The sequence below is a fragment of the Lepisma saccharinum genome, chromosome 3, assembly GCF_977018435.1.
Source record: "Lepisma saccharinum chromosome 3, izLepSacc3.1, whole genome shotgun sequence".
Lineage (NCBI taxonomy): Eukaryota > Metazoa > Arthropoda > Insecta > Zygentoma > Lepismatidae > Lepisma > Lepisma saccharinum.
Window position 1 is genome coordinate 132824048 of NC_139231.1, and position 14168 is coordinate 132838215.

General features: G+C 35.1%; 1 protein-coding gene across 1 annotated transcript in view; it reads left to right on the forward strand.

Moving 5' to 3' along the window:
* The window catches only part of LOC145985426 (uncharacterized), a 48609-nt gene extending 37282 nt beyond the window's left edge, over positions 1-11327 (forward strand). Inside the window, exon 9 of the mRNA XM_083119444.1 lies at positions 1569-11327. Coding sequence (XP_082975570.1) covers positions 1569-1892 — 324 coding nt within the window. The 3' untranslated portion in view covers positions 1893-11327. The remainder of the gene's footprint in view (positions 1-1568) is intronic.
* The last annotated feature ends 2841 nt before the right edge of the window (positions 11328-14168 follow it).

The window sequence follows — 14168 nt, forward strand, 5'->3', positions numbered from 1 at the left end:
GGGGAGACTGTTTGACCATGAAACACTTTTTACATTTAATTTTTTTTTTTAAATTTATTTTTTTATTTTTTATTACATGAAAAAATACTCGCAATATATATTGAAGAGTTCTTTACAACTTCCTGTTTGTATTTTGCTATTTTAAAGTCCTATTAAGGATAAAATAAATAAAATGTAATGATATGTAAAGTGTTCCATAGAAAACATACCTTCTTGTACCTTGGAACACAGAATGTAGGTTGGAAATTGGCTGTAATATAACTTAAGCTCAACTTTATTTGTCATTATAAACCAGTATCACAAATACGAGAGGCGTTTGAAAAGTTCTAAGAATGGCTGACAGATGCCTGCAGTGTTGTGTCGGGAGGCAGGAAGAGCAGAGCAGGTGTTAGTGTAGTGCACAATTGAGAAGATTGAGCACTGTGAAACACTGTGCAATGATAAAGCACTTCATGTAAAATAGATTGAAGGCGACAGAAATTAATGCTGATATGAACATATTCCATGGTACATGAGGATGTGCATTTCATCAAATATGTCTGCCTAAGCTACAGGTTACAATAAATTACTGGTTAGCATACATATTTACTCACGAGGTGATAAGGAACATGCTGTACATGATGATTGTCGCAAACACTATTTTGTTTATTAGTTAGAACACAAATTATAATTAGGCACATATTTTTGGTAAATAAAAAAGCAAAATTTCGGTACAAAATCAATGAATTTCAGGTTCAAAAGCGGTACATAAAATAAAATTTCGGTGTTGTGAAAAATCAGATCAAAAGTGGTATGTATATAAAATAAGATTTTGTTTTAAAATTGTGAATAATCCTAAATTTGATTTCAAAACTGCACTTATTACACAAAATAAACATATTCCTTCTAATAGCACATTTATGTAGTTACAAGAGTATTACGTTTATTCCTGTATAAAGGGGTCCATTTTTGCTTCTCAAATATTTACAGCAGAATTAATCAATTTTCCACGAATTGATTTATCTCACAGGATAAATCGAACTTCAGAAAGTGTCATGTTGGTAAATAAACTCTAATTTTCGTGTTTGAGTCGTGTATTTTGCAGTTAATTTCCCATCATTTCGTGGGAAATGAACTGCAAATGTCAGACAGTCAAATGTCAGACAGGCACTGTAAAATGTCTGAAATTGGCCTGCTGTTTAACCTACTATGTTAGAAAGTATGAACAGTATCCATTGTCTGAAGCAAAAATTATAGTGTATGTATGTATATGCGGATGAACTTGTAAAACACTTGTCAAAAGTACTTTTATGTATAAAAAACATGTGTTGAACAGATATGTTACTGGTGCTCCCCTGTACTGCTGTTTTTTGCATTACATGCATTTACAAATATTTGAGACACAGTTGCTTGTAGTGCCTGTACATTACCAGTTATTCAAAATTTCCATTAGTGGAGGAAAAAGTGGGAGAGATTCTATGTTTTCTAATAGTTATCAAAATTAACCAGAATTGTGAGAGGTGTAATTTTTATCCTTACACTATTTTGGATATATACCGAGAATATTTTATTTCTATATAATTTTTTAGGAGAAATCTTTGAAGTTGGCTGAGTTGCCGGATGGAATTTTAGACAACTTGTGGAAGGTGATGGAGTGCAACGTTTGCCTGGATATACCGGTGCCACCAGTTTTCATGTGTAGTGAAGGTCACCACGTGTGCCAGTCTTGCAAGGCTAAAATCACGAAATGTCCTGTCTGCGGAAATCCTGTTGCAGAATCAAGAATTCGCCTGCTGGAATCTGTTTTTGAAAGCATGCCGCTGCCGTGCCCAAACAGGGAGTATGGATGCAGAGATATTTTCTACCTGGCCGAGAGGAGTAATCATGTTTTGTTTTGCAGATACAAACCGTAAAATGATCGTGCCTTAAGACATGTATGATGAGTTTTTTCTTTTGTATGTCTTTGTATTTCTGCATTGCGAGATTGCTAGAATTGAGGTATTTGTTACATCTGAAAATTACTTTTGTGCAGTATGCAACTGAAATTATCAAGTAATAGCCAACAGCATTAAAAAGTTTAGCTGGGAGGCGGGATGATGATGTCTCAATGATGACAGTTAAGAATTTTCTGCGTGTGTTAGGATGTAGATGAAATAGCAAAATTACAGTGTTGTTACAGATTCCTGGGTTTGTATGGAACATCCTTGTGTCCATTTTACATCTGGTGCCATCAGACCCTATCATTTCTCAGTGATGAACTGTTTTTCCATGTGAGGTGTTAGTATGTGTGTGATATCTTGATTTGATGTTGCCAGGAGGAGCATTACTTGAATTGTTTTTATGAATTTTTTCTAGTTTTGGATTGCAGCATCTAGATAATGAATACAGAAGAAGTCAATTATTATGAGTAATCACTGATCATTAATGTGGAATTATCTTCCAAATGCACAGAAATGTTTTTTATTCTTCCAACTTCAATTGTGGTACTAAATTATTTTTTTTCCTAGTTACGTTTTTGTTTTCTTGTCCTAAGTTGTACTTTATACGTTATCATTATCATTTCTATCTAACAAACATGGAAACTGATAACATGGAAATTGGATTGTGTAAATTGCTTTATTAAATCAGTTAAAATGTATATGTGGGTCACATAACATCAGTTGTAGCCTTTAAGGTAGCAAAACAGTTCTAAGCAAAATGTGATGCACATCATCTTCTCACTTCAAATTGTGATTTAGACTATGAATGAACTAATCAATGTCAGTCAAATTAGTCCCCCCTCCCCAATATTAATTTGGTGGCCAAGTACATTGAGTGGTCAAATTAAGATTTTAGTACGAAAGGTTCCAAATTTTGAGTCCCGACTCGGACATGCATATTTATTTGTGAGGTTTCCTTTAATTTATTATATACACTCATCACATCCTTATAGTTGCAAATAACCAAAAGTGTATAATGAATTATTTCTCTTGTACTTTACGGCTGTTACACACATAAAAACAAAGTTTTTGTTATGACTTTCAGGAAGAAAACACACTCCCTTCATCAGACATTTATTTTTAGTTTAATTAAGGATACAGTTATAACAATGGGATAAATTTAACAAAAAAAACCGTTTCACAGTTATGTTACAACAATGTAACTGCTTCTTTTTGTTAAATTTATCCCATTGTTTCAACTGTATCCTTAATCAAACTAAAAATAAATGTCTGATGAAGGGACCTTGTGTTCTTCTGAAACATCACACCAAAATGTGTTTTTGTGCTTCTAACAGCCGTAAACTACAAGAGAAATAACCGAAAGTAGGGATGGCCAAATGCGGATAAAATTTTATTCAGATATCAGATAATTTTTCATCTGAATTATCGGGGTATTTGGATTATCTGGATATTTGGATTATGCAAAATGTCTGGATATCCAATGTGTGATAATCCGGGCAGTTTTATCGTTTATCCATTTTACGGGCTTAACAGATTTTCTACAAATCCTTCATCAAATCGATTCTATCTAGATATTTGGATTATACGGATATCCGTTATCCAGATATTGTGGCCATCCCTAACTTAAAGTGGCAGAAAAGCATCTTAAAACAGTCAAAATACAAATAGAGCAGTTTTCCTAATATTTAGTTTAAGAATTGCTGATGTAAAACTATAGCTTGGCTCACATTTCTACTGTTTCAGTATTGAAATGTATTGTGAGTGGTACACACATTTAATCTGATTAAGTGAATCAGTTTTATCGACACTTTTATGTAGCGTACAGTAAGAAATGATGAGTTTCTGTGTGCTAAAATTTTGATATTTCTTTTTGTACAGGGGTTCAGTTTCCCTGCTGTTGGTAGTGGCAGCAAAGGTTTATTTTTTAGTTCAAGTCATTTTGAATGTTCATTTGTGTGTAATCCGATTCACTTTAATTTAGATTATTTCTTAGTTTACTACAGTAACATACATTCATTGATGACTAGTCTAAGATTATGGTATGACACTTGTATGTTGTTATAATAGTGCCAATGAAGTAATGTTAAATGTAAAGATACAAAGAACAATTACGTTACTGGTAAATCCTTCATATTGAAGAAATGTTTATTATTTGTTTTGTAACAATGTTCGAGAACGCATCATGCAAGGGCATGCTTTTATATTGTTAATATTGACAAAATGGTAACAAATATGCTATCAATGTAAATAGTCACTGCATGTATAATGTGTATATTTTTGGCATAGGCTTGTTCAGAAACTCTTAGACACATGAGTCAACTTGCGTAGTCTGCATATTTCCTCATCCATATGTGTGACTTCAAGTCAGTACATACTCTTTCAGAATGCAGGTTGATCAAACATTTAACAACCTAGATTTATGGAAACGTTTGTGAATTAGAACCAGGAAAATATAGGGTGGTGCATATTGTATCAGTGTAAGTTGGCAACCCTGTCGGAACGCAGGTGCAAAAGTTCCCCATGCTTAGGCAGCTGCAAGTCTCGCAATTAGTCTGCCATGGAACGTTGGCCGTTTCAGACACGAATCGTGGCAGTAAAGGCGTTCATCCAACCCTGCGTTTCGACAGGGTTGCCAATTTCTATTGGTAGATACAATATGCGCCACCCTGTATGTAGCATTTAAATTGGGTGCGATGGCAGGTTGCTTGTGCAGCCCTCAATTTTCTTCCGCACCCCTTTTTCAAAACCTATTTTGAACCTAAAATGCTATTAATTCTTGCAGTGTCATGTTATGGTTTTTATAAAACTGTGTTGTCATGTTGAGCATAGTCACGATTAGCCAAAAGTGACAGAAAGGTGACGTAAAATAAATTAAATCAATCACCATGGCATAGAATGTTCGTATTGAAGTGAGGCCACTATTAATGTATACAACAGGCAAGCCATTGATCCTAATCTGAAAGAGAAGCATACTTTCCTACTGGCAACAGTGTTTACAAAGAACATTGGCTGTTGTCTTTCTTTTATCAGCATTGAAGTTAAGAATTGTTTCTTTATTTGTAACGTACAATATATGTTATTGGTCTGCATTGGAAAAGTTTGTTCATTTCAAATTACAAGACGTGGTTGTTGTGGTCAGTAGTGGTTTTCAGTTTCATTGGGGCATTTTGATTGAAGCCTGTTGATGATTGGTATTTTATGTAGTGACTAACTCATGCATGTTTCATTTTTTTTTTTTTTCAACTTTGCACCCTCTAAATTTAATTCTGCACCTCCTTGACATCCCTAGACTATTAATTTTGGCACCACCACTGATTTGAACTGAAACGTAAAATTAGAGTGAATGGCTACAGTCCATCTGAGTTAACAGAGACATGCTGTGCATGCGCTAACTGGATTCGTCAAGTAAGTGGCGAAACAAAGGTGATGGCTGAGAGGGGAACAGAGATGGAAAACTGGTTCCGTGAAGATTGCCTGCTGTTTAAACAACATTGAAGTTTCACATATCGTCGCCAGCAAAATACGTTAAGAAGGGTTGTACAAGTTGTAACAGCTATCGCAAACACAACAAAACAAGCAATAATAAATAAATACTGATCTGAAACCTACAGCATTGCTTTATGCATGTTCCTACTTGTACCCCAATTGTGTAGATTTGTGAGCTATTCTCCTCTTCCGTGATCGGACAGTTGGACATGGTGTTGACAAACACACAGAAATTTTCAATTTCCATGGGTGGACATTACCAGAAATATTTGTGAGATGGAGAGTCAGGCCATTGGCATAAAATTGAATAAGAGAAATAATAATCAAATAATAAACTGCTATTATTATTATCTTGAGGACACACTTGGACATGATCCACCAGATCGGTAATTGCCCAATACCACAGTTTTTTACATTTTATGCAGCTGATTTACTAAATACATTTTTATTTGGTTTAGTTATTAGCTTTTACATCCCTCGTTGAACAAGAATATATGAAAATGAGGGTGAAATTTTTGTCAAAGTTTACATTGTTTCACTTCCTGCATAAAAAATCTCAATTGTGAATTTTGGTAACTCATGGAACCATTCATTCTTTGAATTGAGTGATATAGTATTAAATAAAATCTCTTCATATGGTTCCTGCATTTCAGTGATGTTATCTGTATTCTGAAAATTTGACCTGGTGTGCCACAACAGTTATTATTTATTGTATATGTTTATTATACACCCCATCTAGATTAATTAGATGTAATAGAAATAAAACACCAATTCATGCATGCAAGTTGACCAAAAACAAAAGTCCGACACCTTCAAATTTTTCTGCCATTTCTATATTTTTCATAAAATTGCCTTTTGAGATAAATTAGACCTAGATTTTCCTCCACCAAGGGAAATTTCCCTTCATGTAACAAAAGCATGGCACATCCCTTATCAGCAGCCACTATCTAAATGCGAGAAAGTGGGAGTGGGGGTACAAGCCCTGAACATGAATTTCTCAGTACATTACAACTTATTGTACAAGATGATTAATCCTGCTAAGTAAAATTAATTACCACTATACATTATTTAAATTAGATACTTGTAGGATTTTGGAGGGAAGGCTTCAGCCCTTCCCCTGGCTACATGCCTGTTCTGGCATGCATCACACTTTTTTCTTCTTTCAGGGCACCATGTTGTTGGCTTGCTCTGAGACTGCACACCTGAATATATTTCATAGTCTTACAGAACACCAAAGAACAAAGTTTTCCAAATAAATTCCCTTGAATTGTTCATACCATCTACATAGCAAGTTCTTGGCCAAATTGTGTATGAAAGTATTGGCCGAGCTCTTGATATTGACATATTCATGTAAAGATCTAGGTTGCAAAAACGTGTTCTCTTAATTAGCTGCCACTTTGCAACAGTGCCACCTGGTGGTAAAATAATAAACTAATATGAACAAGCAGGAGAAAATTTTCGTATCTTCCTACATGATTCATTCTCTGTTTAAAAGTCTTCACAGAACATGTTCAAATCATTCAATAATTTTTGGCTGTCCTTCATATATCAATCCAATATTTTTATTTCCTATAAAAGAAATTCGAGCTGACTCAACTCTATAGCACTGAGTTCCACTTTATTACTATTCTTGCAGTCTTTATTATTTTGAAACCATACTATTAATTTTCTGCCTATCGGTACAGGTAGCACCGCATGTGCAAGTCGGTCACACACACACTCACTGTGATTATGATTTTCCTTACCACCTTGTAAATAAATAAATAAAACTTCAGTTTTTGACTTGTGTATATATGTATATAGGGTTGAAGCATAAGTTTGTAGTGTTTTTTTTTTTTCACTTTGGCCAAGGATTTTATTTGTTCCTCATTTGAGATGTACATAATGCAGAAGCTAATCAGTAATAAATGGGTTGGAAATTTAATAGTGGCAACTATTTATTCTCAAATGTTACAAAAGAGATGCCTCTGTGAAATTTTCGCAGATCTTTAATGTAGTCACCAGCATTTTGTACAACCATTGCCAATGATGTGGAAGTCGTAGTATACCTGTAGCATCGCCTGTTCTGTCGATGATTTGAATGTAGCGGTCTATTGCGTAAAGAATCTCTGGAACAGTTCGGAAGCTTCATCTTAGGGATCAAATCAAAGTAACAGGAGCTGGTAGAGCATCTGGCAACCCCATCGAGCTAACAAATCAGCCACTGATTGCGTTATAAGCATCCGAGCATTATCCTGCAAAATGATGGGAGGATTCAGCAGAAAGTGCAAGTTGCAGATATGTTCCAAAAGTGAATAGTAATACTGTGCATTCGCGGTCTGTCCTGGAGGTATAGCGAGAATCACCAAAACTTTCACTTTATTGGGATTCTGACTACATAACTTTAGACGGCCAACTCCAACGATACTCTATTCCTCTCGTCACTGCGCATGCACCTACTGTTGGAATGAAGAGTTAATATACTGGAAGGTATGTTAGGTATCAAACTAACATGTGGTAAAGTGAGAAGCACTGGTTCCGTTTCATGGTGTATATACAGCAGTGTTGTCACTATTAATTTTCCAACCCACGTATATTATCCTTCATTCCCTATGACTGTCTGCCAATTCTGGGGCAGTTTTTCGATTCCAGGCGTGAAGAAATCAGCTGAGTTTAGAGTTAAAGAAGTCAAGCCAAGTTTGAAGTGATTTCGTTATGAAAGGAGTTTCCTTGAAGATTGGTGGATTAGAGAGCAGTAACGGTGGAAATCCAAGGCTGCAAGATTGAGGAGTAAGGGGGCTGCAGAATAACCTCCCAACCAAGCTCCTGGACAGCCGATTTTATCATGTTAGCAGAGTGTGGGTGTGCATTATCATGTTGCAGCTGCACTTGATGTATTTTACGTGGTTATTTTACCTGAATCATGACTGCAAGGCACCTGAGTTGTTGTTGATAAATGTCAGCAGTGATGGTAACATCCCTGCGCACCAATTCCTGGGTTGGCTGACATACATCATCATGAATTAAAATGTTTAAACAGTCTTCATCAAAGCCAGAGAAACAATCAAGTCAAAGTTGCCCTCTTTTAAATGACAAAACCATTTTCTTGCCATGCTTTTCCTAATGACGTTCTTCCTGTACATGGCACAAATGTTTCGAGTTGCCTCCCCCTGTTAAACTCAAACAAAAGAATATATTGGAATTGTTATTTTTTTTCTACGTGACACTTAAATGTTATGTTGTCCGCAAATAGAACTAACGCCTTTAAATGTGCAAAATTCAAGTTGTATTCATAAGCACAACAATGCCCATCCAAATGACTAACGCTAAATGATAATCAAGCTCCTAACAACAAAGTGTTGCCATACCAGAAACAAATGCTACGAACTTATGCATCAACCCAATATATTAAGAAAGAGCATTATTATATTCGTGCTAGTTTGTAAATATATGTATTTTATTATTAGCGAAATGAAATATGCAGATATATTGTTCATAGCTCTTTCTGACCAGCTGATTTAACTTTGTTACTTAAATGTTACGTAGTACCCCATGAATTGTATTCTATAATGCATTATTATTATTATCATTGTTATAATCTAAATCAGGGATAGAATCTGTTTTGAGCAAAATAGTTAACTGCAGCTATTCAGTTCAGATAATATGAAGAATCATCTTTGCAATGTTCTCTCTTTATATGAGCAACAAGATTTAATTTTTGAGACTGATTACCAGTTAGTAATTTGTTCTTTGTATTAATAGATTTAACTGCCTATGTTCATGTTTGTGTGTCCATGTAATCTAAATTGAGTGAGCTTTGGTAATGATAGCAAGTTTTCCATGCTATACATTTGTGGAATCTTGCAGTTAGCAAAACTATGTCCAGATAGTGAGGTGCCTGACTATGCAGTTGAGCAAGGTTTGAATCCCAGAATTCGTCGGGTAGTTTCTACCATTGGTTGCCTAGTCCCATGTCCCTCTGGGGTTACCACAGCCCCATATGAGTTGAAGCAAAGTAGCCGATCATAGCCCCACACCCCATGGCATGGTGCTATGCACATGGGGATGAATTTGTCTTTTTTCTTTTCTCTCGTTGCATGTTTTTAAATTTTATTGCATATTTTCTGTTAGCAATAAGGTAATTGTGAAATGAACAAGATTGTAAGAAATATAGTCAAATTATCATTCATGTTTAAATATTGTTTGATTATCAGCAAATGAAATGAGTAGTCACATCTTTTCTCAGCAAATATATATGTTTGTGTGATTTTTCTCCATAATGAATTATTGTTTGCCAAATTATTGTACGAATTCACACCCCACTTAAACAGAAACTGTACAGGAAGACGTCATGGGGCTAAATATAGCTTCTTTCCGTTAACCCTACATCACTAACACCTCATAATTTTTCAAAATGTTGAAAATATGACCACTTCTGCAAATCACAAATCTGCAGGATGTTAGTCTGAACAGGTTTGTGCGGTGGGAGAGATCACTTCAGGATTACAACTGATAAGTATTCATAGTTAATTTGATTTGTATATGTACTTTTTTCAGTGTTTCTTTAAATTATGAAGACAGTCACAAAAAGAAGGTTAACTGAAATATATATTTATACGATGCATTAGTACTTTCCAAGTTTTGAAAAATATGGTATTTTTTTAACTTCGTAGATAATTAACCCACAAGCTATACGTTGTGATTTTTTTTTAAAAAAAACTTAGGTTGATGTTAATGTAAAAGAAAAATATAAATAGAGATATGCATTTGGTGGTTATGCTCTAATAAATAAATAAATAAATACTTGGAATAAATTTACGGTTCATTTTTCCATGTTGTTTTTCTTCGCAATCGATTTCACCACTTGTCTGTTGGGTCGTTAGGTGGCTGCGGGTGGCATGGTTCCACCCCCTAGCACATGCATGACGAAGCCAACAGACAGGTGGTGAAATCAGTTTCAAAGAAAAACAGCACGGAAAATGAACTCCAGGGTTTTATTAGAGTGAATACTTGTACACTTCATTTCTAACCCTACATTTTATTTTGCTTTGAAGTAATATAAATTAAAATGCTTGCTTAATAAAAACAATTACAACACCATTGATACCTTTAAAGCACATCTGGATTTGAAAGTTAATAATGGTACACAAATAAAAAGGTAATGCATCAATTGATGTCAGATTTACAAAGGGTTACTGATCTAGGGTTGACTTCTCTGCTCAGTTTTGAGTTTTAAAACATGGCAATGCCTGCATGTTTCATGATAAATGCGTGCCTTGACTTCCATTGTAATAAAATTGCAATGGATATGTAATAGGACACACACTTTAATTGTCGATGTTGTGTTTTAGGTAGCCTTTTTGAACTATTGAAGTATGAGTGTACTTTGTCCCAGGTGTGTGTGGAGCAAGCGAAAGAAAACGAGTCATCTGTGCAAGTGGCGACTCAAGAGGGCTCAACAAATGAATATGCAAAAGATAATGCTTTGAGGGGGCAATGCGACTGCATCTACCAGACTTCGCTATGCCCACTCGTTTTCTCCCCTTCTATGCTGTTACATGCAGCATTGCTCCATAGACTCCTTGGATAGACTGTAAATATTAATCAGTGACTTTCTGAAATTTAGACATTATTTTGTGCAATTGACAATGTAATCTGTGTCATTCCATTAGTTGTAAACATAAGGAATTGATATTTTTTTGTTTTTCCTCTTGGAAGTGTTTTAGTGCCTTTGCCATGATGTGTATTGAGTGATGATGTAGATCTTGTGCTTGAGAAATGTATGAATTGTTTGTCCCTATGGTATTTGACAGGAAACAATGTAAGATATCTCGTAATGGCATTGGAGGTTTTTCATGAGATGGGAACAAGTTTGATTGTGCATGAATTACTAATAAATTTTGCTGTATAATTACAAAGTAATAAATAAAGCAGAAAATGTTATATTTTGTGTATATATATATTATTTGAGCACTTGTTTATTAAAGCCAATTCATTTTTCAAAGATACTGCAGTAAAAATTCTTACATAGTGGGACCACAAACCAGGGTTGTTAAGGTCCAGGAACCCATAAATTGTAATAAGTTCTATTGGGTTCCGCAACAGGACCAGAACCTTTTTTTCTCGCACAATTTAAATTCGGTCCAAGTTGTTACGTATTTCTTCATTTGAATATAGAACTTGGGCCAGATTTAAATTGATCCAGAAAGAAAGGTTCATGGACTGTATTTAAATTCACCCAGAAAAAAAGTCCCTGGACCATATTTAAATTCATCCGGAAAAAAGTCCCTGGACCATATTTAAATTCATCCAGAAAAAAGGTTTGTGGTAAATTGATATAGAAAAAAAGAGGTTCCTGGACCATGTTTAAATTGATCTGGAAAAAAGGTTTGTGGGCCGAATTGAAATACTTTAAATACATATAAAAAAAGGTTGATCCGGAAAAAAATGATCCTAGATTATATTTAAATTAATCTGGAAAACGTTTCCTGGAACGAATTAAGATACTTTACAGATGAAAAGGTTCTTTATGGTCCAGAACCCATTTACGCTTGCTGATTTTCTCCCCTGGACCGGAATTTAATTTATTTAAAATTCCTGGACCTTTAGCAACCCTGCCAGGAACAAAAGAAGCTTTGTCCAGAAGCCTTCACACATCATCTCCTCCATCAATTCAGCTCAGGTTACAGGTAAATATTCTCCACTCTATCCCTCCCCTCCAGGTGCGAGTATGATGCACAAGACATGCTGTTCAGCATAAGTTATTTTGCTTGTGGTCCCACTATAACATGTTATGCTTCATTATGATAAACACAACCAACATGCATATGACATAAATATCAAGTTTTATATCATTTAAAAATATTAAATAACTATTTCGTGGGTAAATACATATTTCTGCTGATCTGGTGTTTTGAATCATCTTTGTCTTCAGTGTTCCACTTCTGATGACAAAATAAGAATGACCAGAGCCACTATGTGTGCTGCGATGTTATGTTATTTGATAGAATTGATCAAAACGAAAATACACCATAGAAACAATATGCCAGCAGACACACTGCCAGGGTGAAGTAACTTAGCCGTTCCCTTCAGATAATTTATTTACAAGGTTCGCACTAACTCCAAAGTCCTTGACAACTGGAGGAGTCAGGAAAACAAGGCTAGGACTGAGGTCACTGGAAACAAATTATTTTTTTAAAAAAGCTATTATTAATTGATTAAATGATTTTTGCATGGCAGAATTTGTAACCGGAAACACGTTTTGTTTTATCTTCCCAACAATCTTCCTTTATGAGTAATATTGCTTATAAAAAGGTTCTTTCATTTATTTTCAAAAATGTTCAACAAACGTGATTCATTTGATTATCTTATAAAGTTGAAGTGCAACTCTTTATCTTTTAGCATGTTAAATCATTACACAGTTTGTAAAATACCTGGAAAAGTCGGGGACTTTGTAAAATGGGTGTGAACACTCATCTATCAACCCCACACACACACACACATGTTGCTTTTCGTAGGCTATTTGAATTTTGTATTATGCATACATGTAGTCTTCCCGTATCATACAATTTTTCTTTTCGCTGTTCTTCAACATTTCGTAGCAAAATGAGCAAACTTCTCTAACCACCCTCTACCATACACCCCAACCCCCACGATACACACACACACACACACACAAACTATATATATATATATATATATATATATATATATAGAGAGAGAGAGAGAGTATAATAGAGAAAATTTGTCTATGGGTCTCGCCCTCCCTCAAAAAAATTGTAGGTACGGGCCTGTTAAGTCAGCAGTGTAAATTTGAGTGCTGAAACATTACTTCGTGAAGACGTGAATGCCAAAAAGGACCAAACTGACACGAGAGTGAGCAAGACCGCACAGATCAGAAGTTTGCACTTGGGACTGTGCAGGCAGCAGAGACGATTTGGTGCCAAAACTGAGAATGGCGGGGAGGGGCAAGGACTGTTTCCTTTATCTTAGTAGGCAAGGCTTAGCGTTAAGAGTCCATAGTGCAGGGGGTAAAAAGTAAGGGGGAACTGTACCCTTTCGCTGCCATTGTCTGCAGGTAACAATGATGTCAGAGAAATTTTTTGTTTTCTTTAAAACTTTGATAAACATATATTTGGAGGGAGGGAAATCGACAGAAAACATGTTTCAAACACGCCAGTCATTGAATTATTTTGCCACCGAACCCATGAAATACCTCTGTGATATATAAAAATCGTGTGAAACCTAAAAAAAGGTTTAATTTAGGCACATAAACCTAAAATAGGTTATAATACTTAAGTGATGCTTCTGTATTTCGTTGATTATTTGGTGTAGAAATTAATGGAATAAAAGATATTAAATTAATTTCTAAGCCTATTCAGGCTCCCTATCATGAGGTGGAAGAAATAGAAAGGAGGGTTCCTATTGTGAGGGTCAATAGGAATATTATTTTTTTGGGGGTTGTGAGCATTAAAAAGGGAAGGGTTAATTATAGACCTTCATATGTGGGGTATGAGCCCTCTAGCTTAATTAGCTTACCTTTTTATTATATTTTGGTGTATGATGCACTATGGGGTTTGATACCATTGGAGAAAGTTTAATTCTTTCAATTATAAAAAATGAATTTTTTATTACAAATAAAATAATAAGAACATGTTAAATTTCATGTATACTTTACCCTATCATGGTAATCCTCAGTGGTCAGAAGTAGCGAGCTACTTGTAGCGTCGCTACTGTAGCTAGCTACAAAATTTGTAGCTGTAGCTGTAGCGACGCTACATTTTG